This window comes from Salmo salar, chromosome 06 (genome assembly GCF_965601325.2).
Source record: "Salmo salar chromosome 06, fSalSal1, whole genome shotgun sequence".
NCBI classification, from domain to species: Eukaryota; Metazoa; Chordata; class Actinopteri; order Salmoniformes; family Salmonidae; genus Salmo; species Salmo salar.
The window spans coordinates 88,205,045-88,226,618 of NC_138296.1; the positions used below are offsets into that span (position 1 = coordinate 88,205,045).

Here is a 21,574-nt window from a genome sequence, read left to right on the forward strand (position 1 = left end):
AATAGCTGTGCAGCAATGCTCCCCATCCAACCTGACAGAGCTTGAGAAGATCTGCAGAGAAGAATGGAAGAATCTCCCCAAATACAGGTGTGCCAAGCTTGTAGCATCACACCCAAGAAGACTTAAGGCTGTAAACGCTGCCAAAGGTGCTTCAACAAAATACTGAGTAAAGAAACAATTTAATCAACTGTAGAATAAGGCTGTAACCTAACAAAATGTGGAAAAAGTCAAGGGGTCTGAATACTTTCCAAATGCACTGTACTTTTGGTCATGTAGTTTACCTCTAAGGAGACACACACACACACTCCTCATATTGCGACCGACCGACCCACCGACCCACCCAGTGATGTATTAAGTGATGGAGGCTTCAGAGATGTCAGGGTTTCTGTGTATCCTTTTCTTCAGGAAAGTGAGGTATTTTAGGTGAAAAAAGCCCAGATGATGATACCCAGATTCACATAATCACATTTACCATCTAACATTGTTCACAGTGTGAAAATGTATGACCCTCTATTGTGCAAATGACTGTGTGAATGAGAGACCTTGATTATGTAAATGTGTGAATAAGTGAATAATTCAATTCAACCATAGTGGATTAGAGGAAAGGAGTGTCCATGTAGTGGAGGAAAGGAGTGTCCATGTAGTGGAGGAAAGGAGTGTACGTGTCAATAAGATGTAAAATGATGTATGTATCCATGTAAAATAATGTATGTATCCATGTCAATAAGATGTGAAATGATGTATGTATCCATGTCAATAAGATGTGAAATGATGTATGTATCCATGTCAATAAGATGTAAAATTATGTAGGAATCCATGTCAATAAGATGTAAAATAATGTATGTATCCATGTCAATAAGATGTAAAATGATGTATGTGTCCATGTCAATAAGATGTAAAATGATGTATGTATCCATGTCAATAAGATGTAAAATGATGTATGTATCCATGTCAATAAGATGTAAAATGATGTATGTATCCATGTCAATAAGATGTAAAATGATGTATGTATCCATGTCAATAAGGTGTAAAATGATGTATGTATCCATGTCAATAAGGTGTAAAATGATGTATGTATCCATGTCAATAAGGTGTAAAATTATGTATGTATCCATGTCAATAAGATGTAAAATGATGTATGTATGCATGCTGTGTCGTGAGGCTCTGCCATGTCTGATTACATGCAAATACACCCTGCTCTGTTTCTCTTTCCCTCCCTCCCTCCCTCCCTCCCTCCCTCCCTCCCTCCCTCCCTCCCTCCCTCCCTCCCTCTCACTCAACCTCACCCTGCTCCATTTCTCTTTCTCTCCCTCCCTCCCTCCCTCCCTCTCACTCAACCTCACCCTGCCTTTCTCATTCTATCACTGGCTGCTGTGGGAGCTGGCCTATCTCCTCTTCCCTCTCCCCTCTCCCCTCACTCCCTCCCTCCGTCCCCGTCTTCCTCCCTGGTCATCTGTTGTCTGATTTTGGCTACCAGAACATGTTGTTTTCCTCTGTCTGCTCCTCACATTGTTGGGAGGGTGACATGGCTTCCCTCCCTCTCTTCCCTTCTCCCTCCATCCCTATCTCTCTCCCTTCCTCCCTCTCTCCCCTTCTCCCTCCATCATTATCTCTCTCCCTTCCTCCCTCTTTCCCCTTCTCCCTCCATCCCTATCTCTCTCCCTTCCTCCCTCTCTCATCTTCTCCCTCCGTCCCTATCTCTCTCCCTTCCTCTCTCTCTCCCCGACTCCCTCCATCCCTATCTCTCTCCCTTCCTCCCTCTCTCATCTTCTCCCTCCATCCCTATCTCTCTCCCTTCCTCCCTCTTTCCCCTTCTCCCTCCATCCCTATCTCTCTCCCTTCCTCCCTCTCTCATCTTCTCCCTCCATCCCTATCTCTCTCCCTTCCTCTCTCTCTCCCCTTCTCCCTCCATCCCTATCTCTCTCCCTTCCTCCCTCTCTCATCTTCTCCCTCCATCCCTATCTCTCTCCCTTCCTCCCTCTCTCCCCTTCTCCCTCCATCCCTATCTCTCTCCTTTCCTCCCTCTCTCCCCTTCTCCCTCCATCCCTATCTCTCTCCCTTCCTCCCTCTCTCCCCTTCTCCCTCCATCCCTATCTCTCTCCCTTCCTCCCTTCCTCCCTCTTTCCCCTTCTCCCTCCATCCCTATCTCTCTCCCTTCCTCCCGCTGTTAAAGGATGAAAGCTCCCAGAACGTGTTGTTTTCCTCTGTCTGATTCTCACACTTTTCCTGTTGGGAGGGTGACATGGGTGGCGGGTGGAGGTGCCACCTCTGTGTCAGCTTGAGACCTGGGCGTCAGCAGCACAGCAGTAGAACAGTAGCATGTGTCCTTGACTGCCTGCTTATCTTCCCTGCTAGACGTAAAAATGGAGTCGTTTGCAGAAATCTAGTAGATTTCCCAGAATTCCCAGGTTTTCTAGAAATCCCGGTTGGAGAATTCCTGGAACCATGACAGAATAAACAAATAATGAATCCTCCAAACAGGATTTTTGAAGAACCTGAGAATTTTGGGTAAGTGACCAGAATTGTGCAACCCTATACTGGAGATACTATCTGACTGTGCTAGAGAGGATGAAAGTGCTCTGACACCAACCCTAAATCACAGGACAAGATAAGTTCAGGAGACTATAGGGTGGGCATTTTTGTGCCACACACTCCACACTGAACATAGTCAATATCTGGGGAATGTCATTGAATCCCTTTTCACGTTTGGTCAAATAACCACAGGTGAAACTCTTGTTGAATTTTTTTTAAGGATAGACAGGGAAACACTTTAACACTCAGACATAATTTATAAATGAAGCATTTGTGTTGAGTGAGTCCACCAAATCAGTGGCAGTAGGGATGAGCAGGGATGTTCTCTTGATAAGTGTGTGAATTTGACAATTTTCCTGTCCTGCTAAGCATTCAAAATGTAACGAGTAATATAAATAGTAAAGTAAAGTACAGATACCCCAAAAAACGACTTAATAGGACTTTAAAGTAGTACTTTCAAGTATTTTTACTGAAGTACTTTACCCCACTGCAACTGTGGTGCCAGTATAATGCTGTACATTTACAGGGAAAAGTTCTACAGTGCAGTAGGAGTCTTGATGATTTAAACAGAGTCAGAAACTGACATTGGTATGACTGGAGGGATCCCTCAGGGCAGTTCTGCTGAGGGATAATGTATTCTGTCCCTTCAGGTTAACATGCCTCACTTTGCCCCCTGCTAACTCCTTGTGGAGGAGCATGACCAATCAGTGTTCAGCACTACCTTACCGCTCTACTACAGCCTAGCCAATCAGCACTCACTTGCAGAAACAACCCAGGAAGTCTGAGGTGGGAGAGAGAAAGAGGGATGGGTGAGAGGTGAGAGGAGAGAGAGAACAATTGGTATGGTACCAGCTGAGCACTAAGAAGGGGACCAGAAAATAGGATTTTTTACACCCTTCGGGGCAGGCGACAGACACACACACACGCCGTGGCGGCCTCAACCTGTGGTCACAGTTACATAACCCTTAGTTTGACACCTTTTCAGAAGCGTCCTTTACCGGAACAGCAACAATCAGAGAGAGGAAGAGGAAGGAACTCTGTGGAAATGGAATGAGCCCTGGTGACCTTTTCATTGCCCACTGCTCAGGCTGTATAGAGAAGCCATTTTAAACATTGCTATAGAGGTTACTGCTGCTGACTGAGTGGTAAAATGTTTACTGTGCTGAGTGGTAAAGAAAGGGCACTTAGCTTCTTATACATTGAAATTAGGCTGGTTAGAATCATGTGGCTGAAACAGTTTGACAAAAGACTACAAGTATTTTTGATTTCGACATCATTGATCGAAATTACAATAATTACGTTACAATGAGGAAACATTGGCTTATGTTTATTTATTTATTTAACCAGGTAGGCCAGTTGAGAACAAGTTCTCATTTACAACTGCGACCTGACCAAGATAGAGCAAAGCAGTGCAACACAAACTACAGAGTTACACATGGAATAAACAAACGTACAGTCAATAACGCAATAGAAAATTCTATATACAGTGTGTGCAAATGTAGTAAGATTAGGGACGTAAGGCAATAAATAGGCCATAGTAGCTAAATAATGACAATTTAACAATTAAACACTGGAGAGATAGATGTGCAGAAGATGAATGTGGAAGTAGAGATACTGAGGTGCAAAGGAGCAAAAATAAATAACAATATGGGGATGAGGTAGTTGGGTGGGATATTTACAGATGGGCTATGTACAGGTGCAATGATCGGTAAGCTGCTCTGACAGCTGATGCTTAAAGTTAGTGAGGGAGATACAGTATAAGTCTACAACTTCAGTGATTTTTGCAATTCGTTCCAGTCTTTGGCAGCAGAGAACTGGAAGGAAAGGCGGCCAAAGCAGGAGTTGGCTTTGGGGGTGACCAGTGAAATATACCTGCTGGAGTGCGTGCTACGGGTGGGTGCTGCTATGGTGACCAGTGAGCTGAGATAAGGCGGGGCTTTACCTAGCAAAGACTTATAGATGACCTGGAGCCAGTGGGTATGGCGACGAATATGAAGCGAGGGCCAGCCAACAAGAGCATACAGGTTGCAGTGGTGGGTAGTATATGGGGCTTTGGTGACAAAATGGATGGCACTGTGGTTGACTGAATCCAATTTGCTGAGTAGAATGTTGGAAGCTATTTTGTAAATGACATTGCCGAAGTCAAGGATCGGTAAGATAGTCAGTCTTACGAGGGTATGTTTGGCAGCATGAGTGAAGGAGGCTTTGTTGTGAAATAGGAAGCCGATTCTAGATTTAATTTTGGATTCGAGATGCTTAATGTGAGTCTGGAAGGAGAGTTTACAGTCTAACCAGACACCTAGGTATTTGTAGTTGTCCACATATTCTAAGTCAGAACTGTCCAGAGTAGTGATGCTAGACAGGTGGGCGGGTGCGGGCAGCGATCGGTTGAAGAGCATTGTCACAAACAAAGTCATCTGAGGAGGAGAAATCATCGGACCAATATGCAGCGGTTAAATTGCTCATCTTCTTATTTATTAAAGAAAGGAAAAAAATCCTCATACAAAACAAACGACGAAAACAGTCCTGTAAGGTGCTCAGACTATACACGGAAACAACTACCCACAAAACCCATGAAGAAAAACCCCTACTTAAATATGATCTCTAATCAGAGGCAACGAGGATCTGCTGCCTTCAATTAGAGATCAACCCAAACATACACAACATAGAAATAGAAAAACTATAAAGGAAAACATAGAAATAGATAATATAGATCAAACCCAAAATCCCAAAACACACAAAACAAACACCCCCCTGCCACGCCCTGACCATACTATAATAACAAAATAACCTCTTTACTGGTCAGGACGTGACAAGCATGCATTTAGTTTTGCTTGCATTTAAGAGCAGTTGGAGGCCACGGAAGGAGTGTTGAATGGCATTGAAGCTCGTCTGGAGGTTTGTTAACACAGTGTCCAAAGAAGGGCCAGAAGTATACAGAATGGTGTCGTCTGCGTAGAGGTGAGCCACTGTTATGTTTAAATGAAGTACATACTGTATCCTATAGGAGAAAGTCTCAAGGATGGATTTCCATTCAGTGGGTCCCAGAAGTATTAGAAAAGGCACACAGGTCAACAGTTTTGAAGAGGCATTATTGCTATTTTGTTCTTTATTGTGTCTTCCTGTTGGTGAGCGGAGGCCTAATGAAGTTATCCCGTCTGATCTGATGGGGTAATGCTGCGATGGATGTGAGCTGACAGGGTTTGGAGAAATATGAGAATGAGTGACAAGAAGGTGAATGAGACAAGGCAGCATTTATCTTTTGGGTCATCAATGATTTCTGCCATTTCAATAGCATATTTTTGACACTTTTGAGGCAGTGTACAAAGCTGAAGCACCCCCAGATCATCATCGATCCTCCACCAAATTTCACAGTGGGTGCGAGACCTGGAGAGGCCTACAAGCCACAGTGTCTCGCACCCACAGTGAAATTTGGTGGAGGATCGGTTGTGATCTGTGGGTTCTTCAGCAAGGCTGGAATCGGGAAGATTTGTATTTGTGAAGGACACATGAATCAAGCCACGTACAAGGTTGTCCTGGAATTAAACCTGCTTCCTTCTGCTCTGACAATGTTCCCCAACTCTGAGGATTGTTTTTTCCAGCAGGACAATGCTCCATGCCACACAGCCAGGTCAATCAAGGTGTGGATGGAGGACCACCAGATCAAGACCCTGTCATGGCCAGCCCAATCTCCAGACCTGAACCCCATTGAAAACCTCTGGAATGTGATCAAGAGGAAGACGGATGGTCACAAGCCATCAAACAAAGCCGAGCTGCTTGAATGTTTGCGCCAGGAGTGGCATAAAGTCACCCAACATCAATGTGAAAGACTGGTGGAGAGCATGCCAAGACACATGAAAGCTATGATTGAAAATCTGGGTTATTCCAACAAATATTCATTTCTGAACTCTTCCTAAGTTAAAACATTAGTATTGTGTTGTTTAAAAATCAATATGAACTTATTTTCTTTGCATTATTCGAGGTCTGACAACACCGTATCTTTTTTGTTATTTTGACCAATTGTCATTTTCTGCAAATAAATGCTCTAAATGACAATATTTTTATTTAAAATTTGGGAGAAATGTTGTCAGTAGTTTATAGAATATAACAAACATGTTCATTTTAGCCAAATACATACCTATAAATAGTAAAACCAGAGAAACTGATCATTTTTCAGTGGTCTCTTAATTTTTTCCAGAGCTGTATATTTGTTACTGCTCAACTTGGTCGACCAACAGCCTAATGACCAAACAATCAACCAGTCAACTAATTGTGGTTGGCCCTAGACTAATGATATCCAACCGCCTGACAATCTGCCCACTTTACCCCTTCCGCTATCTCTGGAATCCTTCTCCCATCCCTCACTTCCCTCGTCAACTCATTCCTGACCACTGGATGCGTCCTCTCTGACTTAAAGATGCCCAGAGTCGCTCTCCTCCTTAAGAAACCAACACTCAACCACTCAGACTTAAAAATAACAACAGTCCAGTTTCCTTCTTTCTTTCTTTCCAAAATACTTGGGTGTGCTGTCTATGACCAACTCTCTCATTATCTCTCTCAGAACTATCTTGACCCTAACCAGTAAGGCTTCAAGGTGGCTCACTCAAATGAAACCGCTCTCCTCTTTGTCACAGAGGCTCTCCGTACTGCCAAAGCTGACTCTCCCTCCTCTGTTCTCATCCTCCTTGATCAATCCGCTGCCTTTGACACCGTGAACCATCAGATCTTCATCTCTACTCTCTCAGGGTTGGGCGTCTCAGTCTCTGCACACCCCTGGATTGGATCCTACCTGGCAGGCCACTCCTACCAGGTGGTGTGGAGAGGATCTGTGTCTGCACCACGTGCTCTCACTACTGTTGTTGTCCCCCAGGGCTCGGTTCTAGTCCCTCTCCTTTTCTCTCTATACACCAAGTCACTCGGCTCCGTCATATCCTCACATGGTCTCCTATCATTGCTATGCGGATGACACTCAACTATTTTTCTCCTTCCCCTCTTCTCAAACTCAGGTGGCGACACGCATCGGAAAGCGGCACAGGTACTAATCCACACACTTGGTCATCTCCTGTCTAGACTACTGCAACTCTCTGTTGGCTGGGCTCCCCGCTTGTGTCATCAAACCCCTGCAACTTATCCAGAACGCCGCAGCATCCCTAATGTTCAACCTTCCCAAGTTCTCCCACATCACCCCGCTCCTCCGCATACTCCACTGGCTTCCAGTCGAAGCTGGCATCATCTTTAAGACCTTGGTGCTGGCCTATCTAGCAGCAAGGGGAACTTCCCCTCCCTATCTTCAGGCTATGGTCAAACCCTACACCTCAACCCAAGCACTCTGTTCTGCCACCTCTGGTCTCTTGGCCCTCCCTCCCTCCCACCCATCCAGAACAGACTATTGGAGGCACACAGTACTACATAGAGCCATGACTACATGGAACTCTATTCCACATCAAGTAACTCATGCCAGCAGTAAAATTAGACTTTAAAAAAAACAGATAAGAAAACACCTTACGGAACAGCGGGGACTGTGAAGCAACACAAACATTGGCACAGACACACGCATACACACACACATACGATAACATACGCACTATAAATACACAGGGATTTAGTACTGTAGATATGTGGTAGTGGTGGAGTAGGGGCCTGAGGGCACACAGTGTGTTGTGAAATCTGTGAATGTAACATGTAAATGTAAAATGTATTGTAATGTTTTTTTAAATTTTATAAACTGCCTTAATTTTGCTGGACCCCAGGAAGAGTAGCTGCTGCTTTGGCAGGAACTAATAGGGATCCATAATAAATACAAATACCCCTTGCTCCTGCTAAGCCCAGTCAAAGCTCTTCTCTGTCAAGCTTCCCCCTAATGTCAGGACAGGGGAGTTCCTGTTCATCATTTTTTTTTTTTATATGCACTTTTATCACTTGCACTGACTTTGCTGATAACTACTGTTGGGGGAAAATGTACTTGTTAAAATTGTGATTTTGTGTTTATACAGGACCTCCTATCCCCACCTACAGTCAACATCATGTCAATGCGGAGCTCCACGGAGCCCTCCAGATTGTTACAAACTTTGGGAAGTGCACGGTGATGCAGTACACAGCTCAACCTCCACAAGACTCCGGAGGCTCCGCAATGGATTTACACCCCTACTACACGGTCTGATCAAGCATAAATTGGCTTTTTTTGTCACTCTAGATAACTGGGTCTGCTAAATTACTAAAATGTAAGAATGTCAATATTTTTTCATAGTCTTTTACTCGCCTTTCTTTTTTCTAAGTAATTGTTTTTTTATATATCGTAATAAAGTGAAATATGCAGGAGCCTTCTCGACTGATCACCTCACATGCTAGAGAGGATGTCACATGTAGCTGCAATCCAATATCGCGAGATCCTGAAGATTGTGGCGTTACCTACGTATGACGTCAGTCTGTGCATCAAGGGGAGAGAAAAAAAATGTCGCTTACGAGGTGAGTCGTGTGGCAAGGCCTTATTTATATTTTACAGAATGTACAACACCTTTAAATAATAAAATGGCATGTTAAGACATTATGTAAAGTTACTTACGTCTTACCCCCATATTCTTTTTATGAAGTCGATGTTTTGGTCGTTAGCATATAGTTAGCTAGGCTAACTCCTGGCCTAGTTGGCTAGCTAGCAAGCTAACTTTAGCTAACTGCTCTTTGGTGGTTTCTTGTCTTGGAGATTAGCTTGCTAGGTATTTGGTCTATCGGGGTCAGGTTTATTAGAAAATGTACCTTGACGTTACTAGTTGTGTTGTGTCTCAAAACTTTCAACCTAGCACATGCATCGTCCACGTACGCGAACGTTAGATAGTTAGCCTTGTTTACAGTCGAGATATCTGAATTGCGTACATCCAATTTAATAGCGATAGAAGATTGACAACTTTGTATTTTGTTTGTCTGCGTGCAGCTTTCTACCCGCGCCGACCCAGCTGTCCCAGGACCAGTTGGAGTCAGAGGAGAGAGCCCGGGCGCAGAGGTCCCACTCCACCGCCCTGGTCTCCTCCCGCAGAGAACCCCCTCCCTACGGCTACAGGAAGAGCTGGGTGCCACGCTCTCTGGAGGTACTGATATTTACGCCATAACTAGTTTAATGGATTCAATGAGGCTGTGATTCTGTGTTAGCTATGAGTTGTCTTCGAAGGGACTCCATGTAAAGTGGAAGGGACATTCAAAGCCCTACATGAGTTTGCTATTGCTGGTGCTGTGTTAGTACTCTGTCCAGGGAAAAAATAGGTAATGTGAGACTTTTTCTTGGTTTGTGTTTGGCTCCCCTGCTTTGTAGGACTTTGGAGATGGAGGTACATCTCCACATAGCTTCTTCCTCTTAGTCTCAGTTTGTTTGACTCTCTGCCTTGCTTTGTGTTGTAGGACTTTGGAGATGGCGGTGCCTTCCCTGAGATCCACGTGGCCCAGTTCCCTCTGGAGATGGGCAGGAAGAAAAAGACATCCAATGCCTTGGCAGTTCAGGTGGATGCTGAGGGCAAGATCAAATACGATGCCATCGCTAGACAGGGACAGGGCAAGGACAAGGTAAGAATATTATTAAATATCCAGCTGGTCTGCTTGGTCTAGCTAGATCTACAATGCAGTTCATCATCTCAGATGAGCCTGCGACATAAAGTAAGGTCCATTTTATTTGGATTTATGTTGTGATCCTCCATCGTTGTTGTCCTATAGTTACCAAGTAAATAAAGCTGTTTCTTGCCCAGATCATGTGTTAAAATGTGTTTGTTTTTGTCGCGCTGCTATGCTTTATCTTGGCCAGGTCGCAGTTGAAAATGAGAACTTGTTCTCAACTGGCCTACCTGGTTAAATAAAGGTGGAAAAAAACAAGGAACCATCATTTGAATAAATGCGCCCATAGAGAACCAGTGTAGAGTTCAGTTTCTGTATGTTCAGCTGTCTCCTCTGTTCTCCCTGTGCAGGTGATCTTCAGTAAGTACACAGACCTGCTTCCTAAGGAAGTGCTGAACGATGATGCTCCTGAGCTGCAGAAGCCTGACGAGGAGGCTGTCAAAGAGCTGACGGAAAAGACCCGCGATGCTCTGATGAAGCAGGTCTCTCAGAAGATCGCTGCAGCCATGCCTGTGAGGGCAGCAGACAAACAGGCCCCTGCACAGTACATCAGGTATGGTTGTTCTCTGTGATATACTATTAGTGGCCAGTTTATTAAGTATGTACATCTAGTATTGGGACGGACCCCCCCTTTGCCTCCAGAACAACCTGAATTCTCCAGGCATTGGATTCTACATGGATTGGCGTTCAAATGTTGCTCTATTGGGATCAAGGGACCTAACGTGTGCCAGGAAAACATTCCCCACAACATGGGGCGGCAGGTAGCCTAGTGGTTAGAGCGTTGGACTAATAACTGAAAGGTTGCAAGATTTAGCCCCGAGCTGACAAGGTAAAAATCTGTCGTTCTGCCCCTGAACAAGGCATTTAACCCACTGTTCCTAGGCTGTCATTGAAAATAAGAAGTTAAATAAAGGTAAATAAAATCAACCAGCCTGTACCGTTGACACCAGGCAGGATGGGGCCATGGACTCGTGCTGCTTATGTCAAATCCTGACTCTGCCATCAGCATGACGCAACAGGAACCAGGATTCGTCGAACCAGGCAATGTTTCCCACTCCTCAGTTGTCCAGTGTTTGTGATCGCGTGCCCACTGGAGCCGCTACCTCTTGTTTTTAATTGATCGGAGTGCAACCCGGTGTGGGAGTCTGCTGCAGTAGTCCATCTGTTACAAGGACCGATGAGTTGTGCTTTCCGAAATGCCGTTCTGCGCTCTACTTTTGTATTGCGCCGTTGTTTGTCTGTTTGTGGCCAGGCTGTTAGCTTGCATGATTCTGGCCATTCTCCTTGGACCTCTCATCAACAAGCTGTTTTTGAGCCATAGGGCTGCTGCTGGCTGGATGTTGTTTGTTTGTTGCACCATTCTCTGTAAACCCTGGACACTGTCGTGCATGAAAAGCCCACGATGCCGGCCATTTCTGAGATAATGGATGTAGAGCTAACCATTTTTGTGATTTTGGGGGGTGTACCTAATAAACTGGCCATAAGTGTATATGATACAATGATGTAAAATGTGTATGTATTTCTGCCATACAGAAGAATATAATAGTACAAAAGAATATAATACAATGTTTTTCAGACGCAATTTAGAATTCATCATTGTGGTCTGAACAATTGCGTACTTCCATGTAACAAATAGCCTAGGCCTACAAGTGTACAGGACAGTCCCCATGAAACCTATAATTTATTCAAAGTGTTTGTGTGGTTTATTGAAAGGGGCCTGTAGATGCTGATTCCTTGTGTTATTCCACCAGGTACACTCCTTCCCAGCAGGGTGTGGCCTTCAACTCCGGGGCCAAGCAGAGGGTCATCCGTATGGTGGAGATGCAGAAGGACCCCATGGAGCCCCCACGCTTCAAGTAAGTACATTTTCATCATGGTCACTGACTAAATGCTTGCTAAACTTGTTAACTGACATGCTTGTCAGTTTTATTATCTTGCTGGGGTAACTCGAGTCATGCACATCCTTAAACAAAACAGATGCAGACTAGAAGCCCTTATTGTGTTAACTAAAATGAAATGTTTGGTTGTTGATTGTTTCAGGATCAACAAGAAGATTCCTCGTGGTCCTCCCTCCCCTCCTGCACCAGTCATGCACTCTCCCAGCAGAAAGGTGATGTTGGGGTTCAGACAAGGGGTGTGACGTTTGAACGAATTTGGAATCGTTAACGTTAAGAAAAACAATCCCTAACTGAAAACCTTTTATTTATTTAGATTAAAATCCTAGTGCAGTTATCACAAAACTGTCACTAACAGGTCCTGATCATTATAAAGGCACAACATTTAAATGTAACAAATACATAACACAAAAATACTGTAGGTAGGCGATATGCATCTTTCAAATGATTTGCCACGGCTCTAAAGCGCTCCACACGTCATCGTCGTTAACGGTTGTAAAAATGGCAGATAGTGAGACAAAGAAGCAAAGACCTGTATGGCAGTACTTTGAGAAGGCGATAAAATGTAATACTTTGAGATGGCGATAAAATGTAAACTTTGCGAAGTGGAATTGAGCTACAGTGGCAGTACAGGTGCTGAAAGGGAGGCAGCCTGAGACCCAACCCGTTGCTGGCAGCATAGAATGAGGGACGGACTCAGAAAATCACCGCTAATTACAGAAATTATTGCGGTTGATATGCAGGCATTGTCAGTGGTTTAGTATGTAGGCTTCAATACCCTAATGGTATATCTACAGCCAGACTACAAGATGCCATGTTGAAAAACCATGACTGCTCTGCAAGTACAAAGCGCTAACTCTCAAACATATGTGGCGTTAACAACAGACTGTCTATGAACACACTGTTCTACATCACTACAAGGATCCATCACATTGAGAGTGAAGTCCCATGTACTGAGAACATGGAGGAGAGGCACACAACAGAGAACCTGAAACAGCAGTAATACCATCGTTGATGAGTGGGTGGGGGACAGCATTAATACCATCGTTACTGAGTGGGTGGGGGACAGCATTAATACCATCGTTACTGACTGGGTGGTGGACAGCATTAATACCATCGTTGCTGAGTGGGTGGTGGACAGCATTAATACCATCGTTACTGAGTGGGTGGGGGACAGCATTAATACCATCGTTGCTGAGTGGGTGGTGGACAGCATTAATACCATCGTTACTGAGTGGGTGGGGGACAGCATTAATACCATCGTTGATGAGTGGGTGGTGGACAGCATTAATACCATCGTTGATGAGTGGGTGGTGGACAGCATTAATACCATCGTTACTGAGTGGGTGGTGGACAGCATTAATACCATCGTTACTGAGTGGGTGGTGGACAGCATTAATACCATCGTTACTGAGTGGGTGGTGGACAGCAGTAATACCATCGTTGATGAGTGGGTGGTGGACAGCAGTAATACCATTGTTACTGAGTGGGTGGTGGACAGCAGTAATACCATCGTTGATGAGTGGGTGGTGGACAGCATTAATACCATCGTTACTGAGTGGGTGGTGGACAGCATTAATACCATCGTTAATGAGTGGGTGGGGGACAGCATTAATACCATCGTTGATGAGTGGGTGGTGGACAGCATTAATACCATCGTTACTGAGTGGGTGGTGGACAGCAGTAATACCATCGTTACTGAGTGGGTGGGGGGACAGCATTAATACCATCGTTAATGAGTGGGTGGTGGACAGCAGTAATACCATCGTTGATGAGTGGGTGGTGGACAGCATTAATACCATCGTTACTGAGTGGGTGGTGGACAGCATTAATACCATCGTTACTGAGTGGGTGGGGGACAGCATTAATACCATCGTTACTGAGTGGGTGGGGGACAGCATTAATACCATCGTTGATGAGTGGGTGGTGGACAGCATTAATACCATCGTTGATGATTGGGTGGTGGACAGCATTAATACCATCGTTGATGAGTGGGTGGGGGACAGCATTAATACCATCGTTACTGAGTGGGTGGTGGACAGCATTAATACCATCGTTACTGAGTGGGTGGTGGACAGCAGTAATACCATCGTTGATGAGTGGGTGGTGGACAGCAGTAATACCATCGTTACTGAGTAGGTGGTGGACAGCAGTAATACCATCGTTGATGAGTGGGTGGTGGACAGCAGTAATACCATCGTTACTGAGTGGGTGGGGGACAGCATTAATACCATCGTTACTGAGTGGGTGGGGGACAGCATTAATACCATCGTTACTGAGTGGGTGGGGGACAGCATTAATACCATCGTTGATGAGTGGGTGGGGGTCAGCAGTAATACCATCGTTACTGAGTGGGTGGGGGGACAGCATTAATACCATCGTTGATGAGTGGGTGGGGGGCAGCATTAATACCATCGTTACTGAGTGGGTGGGGGACAGCATTAATACCATCGTTGATGAGTGGGTGGGGGACAGCATTAATACCATCGTTGATGAGTGGGTGGGGGACAGCATTAATACCATCGTTGATGAGTGGGTGGGGGACAGCATTAATACTATCGTTGATGAGTGGGTGGTGGACAGCATTAATACCATCGTTACTGAGTGGGTGGGGGACAGCATTAATACCATCGTTGATGAGTGGGTGGTGGACAGCATTAATACCATCGTTGATGAGTGGGTGGTGGACAGCATTAATACCATCGTTACTGAGTGGGTGGTGGACAGCATTAATACCATCGTTGATGAGTGGGTGGTGGGCAGCATTAATACCATCGTTGATGAGTGGGTGGGGGACAGCATTAATACCATCGTTGATGAGTGGGTGGTGGACAGCATTAATACCATCGTTACTGAGTGGGTGGTGGACAGCAGTAATACCATCGTTACTGAGTGGGTGGGGGGACAGCATTAATACCATCGTTACTGAGTGGGTGGGGGGACAGCATTAATACCATCGTTACTGAGTGGGTGGTGGACAGCAGTAATACCATCGTAGATGAGTGGGTGGGGGGACAGCATTAATACCATCGTTACTGAGTGGGTGGTGGACAGCAGTAATACCATCGTTGATGAGTGGGTGGTGGACAGCATTAATACCATCGTTGCTGAGTGGGTGGTGGACAGCAGTAATACCATTGTTGATGAGTGGGTGGTGGACAGCATTAATACCATCGTTGCTGAGTGGGTGGTGGACAGCATTAATACCATCGTTACTGAGTGGGTGGGGGACAGCATTAATACCATCGTTACTGAGTGGGTGGTGGACAGCATTAATACCATCGTTACTGAGTGGGTGGTGGACAGCATTAATACCATCGTTGCTGAGTGGGTGGTGGACAGCATTAATACCATCGTTGATGAGTGGGTGGTGGACAGCATTAATACCATCGTTACTGAGTGGGTGGTGGACAGCATAATACCATCGTTACTGAGTGGGTGGGGGACAGCAGTAATACCATCGTTACTGAGTGGGTGGGGGACAGCATTAATACCATCGTTACTGAGTGGGTGGGGGGCAGCATTAATACCATCGTTACTGATCGGGTGGGGGGCAGCATTAATACCATCGTTGATGATTGGGTGGGGGGCAGCATTAATACCATCGTTGATGATTGGGTGGTGGACAGCATTAATACCATCGTTGATGAGTGGGTGGGGGACAGCATTAATACCATCGTTACTGAGTGGGTGGTGGACAGCATTAATACCATCGTTACTGAGTGGGTGGTGGACAGCATTAATACCATCGTTGATGAGTGGGTGGTGGACAGCAGTAATACCATCGTTACTGAGTGGGTGGGGGACAGCATTAATACAATCGTTACTGAGTGGGTGGGGGACAGCATTAATACCATCGTTGATGAGTGGGTGGGGGACAGCAGTAATACCATCGTTACTGAGTGGGTGGGGGGACAGCATTAATACCATCGTTGATGAGTGGGTGGGGGGCAGCATTAATACCATCGTTACTGAGTGGGTGGGGGACAGCATTAATACCATCGTTGATGAGTGGGTGGGGGACAGCATTAATACCATCGTTGATGAGTGGGTGGGGGACAGCATTAATACCATCGTTGATGAGTGGGTGGTGGACAGCATTAATACCATCGTTACTGAGTGGGTGGGGGACAGCATTAATACCATCGTTGATGAGTGGGTGGGTGGACAGCATTAATACCATCGTTGATGAGTGGGTGGTGGACAGCATTAATACCATCGTTGATGAGTGGGTGGTGGACAGCATTAATACCATCGTTACTGAGTGGGTGGGGGACAGCATTAATACCATCGTTGATGAGTGGGTGGTGAACAGCATTAATACCATCGTTACTGAGTGGGTGGTGGACAGCAGTAATACCATCGTTGATGAGTGGGTGGGGGGACAGCATTAATACCATCGTTACTGAGTGGGTGGTGGACAGCAGTAATACCATCGTTGATGAGTGGGTGGTGGACAGCATTAATACCATCGTTGCTGAGTGGGTGGTGGACAGCAGTAATACCATTGTTGATGAGTGGGTGGTGGACAGCATTAATACCATCGTTGCTGAGTGGGTGGTGGACAGCATTAATACCATCGTTACTGAGTGGGTGGGGGACAGCATTAATACCATCGTTACTGAGTGGGTGGTGGACAGCATTAATACCATCGTTACTGAGTGGGTGGTGGACAGCATTAATACCATCGTTGCTGAGTGGGTGGTGGACAGCATTAATACCATCGTTGATGAGTGGGTGGTGGACAGCATTAATACCATCGTTACTGAGTGGGTGGTGGACAGCATAATACCATCGTTACTGAGTGGGTGGGGGACAGCAGTAATACCATCGTTACTGAGTGGGTGGTGGACAGCATTAATACCATCGTTACTGAGTGGGTGGGGGACAGCATTAATACCATCGTTACTGAGTGGGTGGGGGGCAGCATTAATACCATCGTTACTGAGTGGGTGGGGGGCAGCATTAATACCATCGTTACTGAGTGGGTGGGGGGACAGCATTAATACCATCGTTACTCAGTGGGTGGTGGACAGCATTAATACCATCGTTACTGAGTGGGTGGGGGACAGCATTAATACCATCGTTGATGAGTGGGTGGGGGACAGCAGTAATACCATCGTTACTGAGTGGGTGGGGGACAGCATTAATACCATCGTTACTGAGTGGGTGGGGGACAGCATTAATACCATCGTTACTCAGTGGGTGGGGGACAGCAGTAATACCATCGTTACTGAGTGGGTGGTGGACAGCATTAATACCATCGTTGATGAGTGGGTGGGGGACAGCATTAATACCATCGATACTGAGTGGGTGGTGGACAGCAGTAATACCATCGTTGACTGAGTGGGTGGTGGACAGCAGTAATACCATCGTTGATGATTGGGTGGTGGACAGCATTAATACCATCGTTGATGAGTGGGTGGGGGACAGCATTAATACCATCGTTACTGAGTGGGTGGTGGACAGCATTAATACCATCGTTACTGAGTGGGTGGTGGACAGCAGTAATACCATCGTTGATGAGTGGGTGGGGGACAGCAGTAATACCATCGTTACTGAGTGGGTGGGGGGCAGCAGTAATACCATCGTTGACTGAGTGGGTGGGGGGCAGCAGTAATACCATCGTTACTGAGTGGGTGGGGGGACAGCATTAATACCATCGTTACTCAGTGGGTGGGGGACAGCATTAATACCATCGTTACTGAGTGGGTGGGGGACAGCATTAATACCATCGTTGATGAGTGGGTGGGGGTCAGCAGTAATACCATCGTTACTGAGTGGGTGGGGGGACAGCATTAATACCATCGTTGACTGAGTGGGTGGGGGGCAGCATTAATACCATGAGTGGGTGGTGGACAGCAGTAATACCATCGATACTGAGTGGGTGGTGGACAGCAGTAATACCATCGTTGATGAGTGGGTGGGGGACAGCATTAATACCATCGTTGATGAGTGGGTGGTGGACAGCATTAATACCATCGTTACTGAGTGGGTGGGGGACAGCATTAATACCATCGTTACTGAGTGGGTGGGGGACAGCATTAATACCATCGTTGATGAGTGGGTGGGGGACAGCAGTAATACCATCGTTACTGAGTGGGTGGGGGGACAGCATTAATACCATCGTTGATGAGTGGGTGGGGGCAGCATTAATACCATCGTTACTGAGTGGGTGGGGGACAGCATTAATACCATCGTTGCTGAGTGGGTGGTGGACAGCATTAATACCATCGTTGCTGAGTGGGTGGTGGACAGCATTAATACCATCGTTGATGAGTGGGTGGTGGACAGCATTAATACCATCGTTGATGAGTGGGTGGTGGACAGCATAATACCATCGTTACTGAGTGGGTGGGGGACAGCAGTAATACCATCGTTACTGAGTGGGTGGTGGACAGCAGTAATACCATCGTTGATGAGTGGGTGGGGGACAGCATTAATACCATCGTTACTCAGTGGGTGGGGGACAGCAGTAATACCATCGTTACTGAGTGGGTGGTGGACAGCATTAATACCATCGTTGATGAGTGGGTGGGGGACAGCATTAATACCATCGATACTGAGTGGGTGGTGGACAGCAGTAATACCATCGTTGATGAGTGGGTGGGGGACAGCATTAATACCATCGTTGATGAGTGGGTGGTGGAAAGCATTAATACCATCGTTACTGAGTGGGTGGGGGACAGCATTAATACCATCGTTGATGAGTGGGTGGGGGACAGCAGTAATACCATCGTTACTGAGTGGGTGGGGGACAGCATTAATACCATCGTTGATGAGTGGGTGGGGGACAGCATTAATACCATCGATACTGAGTGGGTGGTGGACAGCAGTAATACCATCGATACTGAGTGGGTGGTGGACAGCAGTAATACCATCGTTGATGAGTGGGTGGGGGACAGCATTAATACCATCGTTGATGAGTGGGTGGTGGACAGCATTAATACCATCGTTACTGAGTGGGTGGGGGACAGCATTAATACCATCGTTACTGAGTGGGTGGGGGACAGCATTAATACCATCGTTGATGAGTGGGTGGGGGACAGCAGTAATACCATCGTTACTGAGTGGGTGGGGGGACAGCATTAATACCATCGTTGATGAGTGGGTGGGGGCAGCATTAATACCATCGTTACTGAGTGGGTGGGGGACAGCATTAATACCATCGTTACTGAGTGGGTGGGGGACAGCAGTAATACCATCGTTACTGAGTGGGTGGGGGACAGCAGTAATACCATCGTTACTGAGTGGGTGGTGGACAGCAGTAATACCATCGTTGATGAGTGGGTGGTGGACAGCATTAATACCATCGTTGATGAGTGGGTGGGGGACAGCATTAATACCATCGTTACTCAGTGGGTGGGGGACAGCAGTAATACCATCGTTACTGAGTGGGTGGTGGACAGCATTAATACCATCGTTGATGAGTGGGTGGGGGACAGCATTAATACCATCGATACTGAGTGGGTGGTGGACAGCATTAATACCATCGATACTGAGTGGGTGGTGGACAGCATTAATACCATCGTTGATGAGTGGGTGGTGGACAGCAGTAATACCATCGTTGATGAGTGGGTGGTGGACAGCAGTAATACCATCGTTGATGAGTGGGTGGGGGACAGCATTAATACCATCGTTGATGAGTGGGTGGTGGAAAGCATTAATACCATCGTTACTGAGTGGGTGGGGGACAGCATTAATACCATCGTTACTGAGTGGGTGGGGGACAGCATTAATACCATCGTTGATGAGTGGGTGGGGGACAGCAGTAATACCATCGTTACTGAGTGGGTGGGGGGACAGCATTAATACCATCGTTGATGAGTGGGTGGGGGCAGCATTAATACCATCGTTACTGAGTGGGTGGTGGACAGCAGTAATACCATCGTTGATGAGTGGGTGGTGGACAGCATTAATACCATCGTTGATGAGTGGGTGGGGGACAGCATTAATACCATCGTTACTCAGTGGGTGGGGGACAGCAGTAATACCATCGTTACTGAGTGGGTGGGGGACAGCATTAATACCATCGTTGATGAGTGGGTGGGGGACAGCATTAATACCATCGATACTGAGTGGGTGGTGGACAGCATTAATACCATCGATACTGAGTGGGTGGTGGACAGCAGTAATACCATCGTTGATGAGTGGGTGGTGGACAGCAGTAATACCATCGTTGATGAGTGGGTGGGGGACAGCATTAATACCATCGTTGATGAGTGGGTGGTGGAAAGCATTAATACCATCGTTACTGAGTGGGTGGGGGACAGCAGTAATACCATCGTTGATGAGTGGGTGGGGGACAGCATTAATACCATCGTTACTGAGTGGGTGGTGGACAGCAGTAATACCATCGTTGATGAGTGGGTGGTGGACAGCATTAATACCATCGTTGCTGAGTGGGTGGTGGACAGCAGTAATACCATCGTTGATGAGTGGGTGGTGGACAGCATTAATACCATCGTTGCTGAGTGGGTGGTGGACAGCATTAATACCATCGTTACTGAGTGGGTGGGGGACAGCATTAATACCATCGTTACTGAGTGGGTGGGGGACAGCAGTAATACCATCGTTACTGAGTGGGTGGTGGACAGCATTAATACCATCGTTGATGAGTGGGTGGGGGACAGCAGTAATACCATCGTTACTGAGTGGTTGGGGGGACAGCATTAATACCATCGTTGATGAGTGGGTGGGGGCAGCATTAATACCATCGTTACTGAGTGGGTGTGGGACAGCATTAATACCATCGTTGCTGAGTGGGTGGTGGACAGCATTAATACCATCGTTGATGAGTGGGTGGTGGACAGCATTAATACCATCGTTACTGAGTGGGTGGTGGACAGCATAATACCATCGTTACTGAGTGGGTGGGGGACAGCAGTAATACCATCGTTACTGAGTGGGTGGTGGACAGCATTAATACCATCGTTGATGAGTGGGTGGTGGACAGCATTAATACCATCGTTGATGAGTGGGTGGGGGACAGCATTAATACCATCGTTACTGAGTGGGTGGTGGACAGCATTAATACCATCGTTACTGAGTGGGTGGTGGACAGCAGTAATACCATCGTTGATGAGTGGGTGGTGGACAGCAGTAATACCATCGTTACTGAGTGGGTGGTGGACAGCAGTAATAACATCGTTGATGAGTGGGTGGTGGACAGCAGTAATACCATCGTTGATGAGTGGGTGGTGGACAGCAGTAATACCATCGTTACTGAGTGGGTGGGGGACAGCATTAATACCGTTGTTACTGAGTGGGTGGGGGACAGCAGTAATACCATCGTTACTGAGTGGGTGGTGGACAGCAGTAATAACATCGTTGATGAGTGGGTGGTGGACAGCAGTAATACCATTGTTACTGAGTGGGTGGGGGACAGCATTAATACCGTTGTTACTGAGTGGGTGGGGGACAGCATTAATACCGTTGTTACTGAGTGGGTGGGGGACAGCATTAATGCCGTCGTTGATGAGTGGGTGGGGGACAGCAGTGATACCGTCGTTACTGAGTGGGTGGGGGGACAGCATTAATACCATCGTTGA

The 21,574-nt window shown here is 46.4% G+C and overlaps 1 protein-coding gene across 1 annotated transcript in view; it reads left to right on the forward strand.

Moving 5' to 3' along the window:
- The first annotated feature begins 8,845 nt into the window (after positions 1-8,845).
- Positions 8,846-21,574, forward strand: part of LOC106608236 (SNW domain-containing protein 1) — a 29,241-nt gene continuing 16,512 nt past the window's right edge. Inside the window, exons 1-6 of the mRNA XM_014206073.3 lie at positions 8,846-8,997; positions 9,461-9,614; positions 9,922-10,083; positions 10,479-10,681; positions 11,880-11,984; positions 12,169-12,238. Coding sequence (XP_014061548.1) covers positions 8,984-8,997; positions 9,461-9,614; positions 9,922-10,083; positions 10,479-10,681; positions 11,880-11,984; positions 12,169-12,238 — 708 coding nt within the window. The 5' untranslated portion in view covers positions 8,846-8,983. The remainder of the gene's footprint in view (positions 8,998-9,460; positions 9,615-9,921; positions 10,084-10,478; positions 10,682-11,879; positions 11,985-12,168; positions 12,239-21,574) is intronic.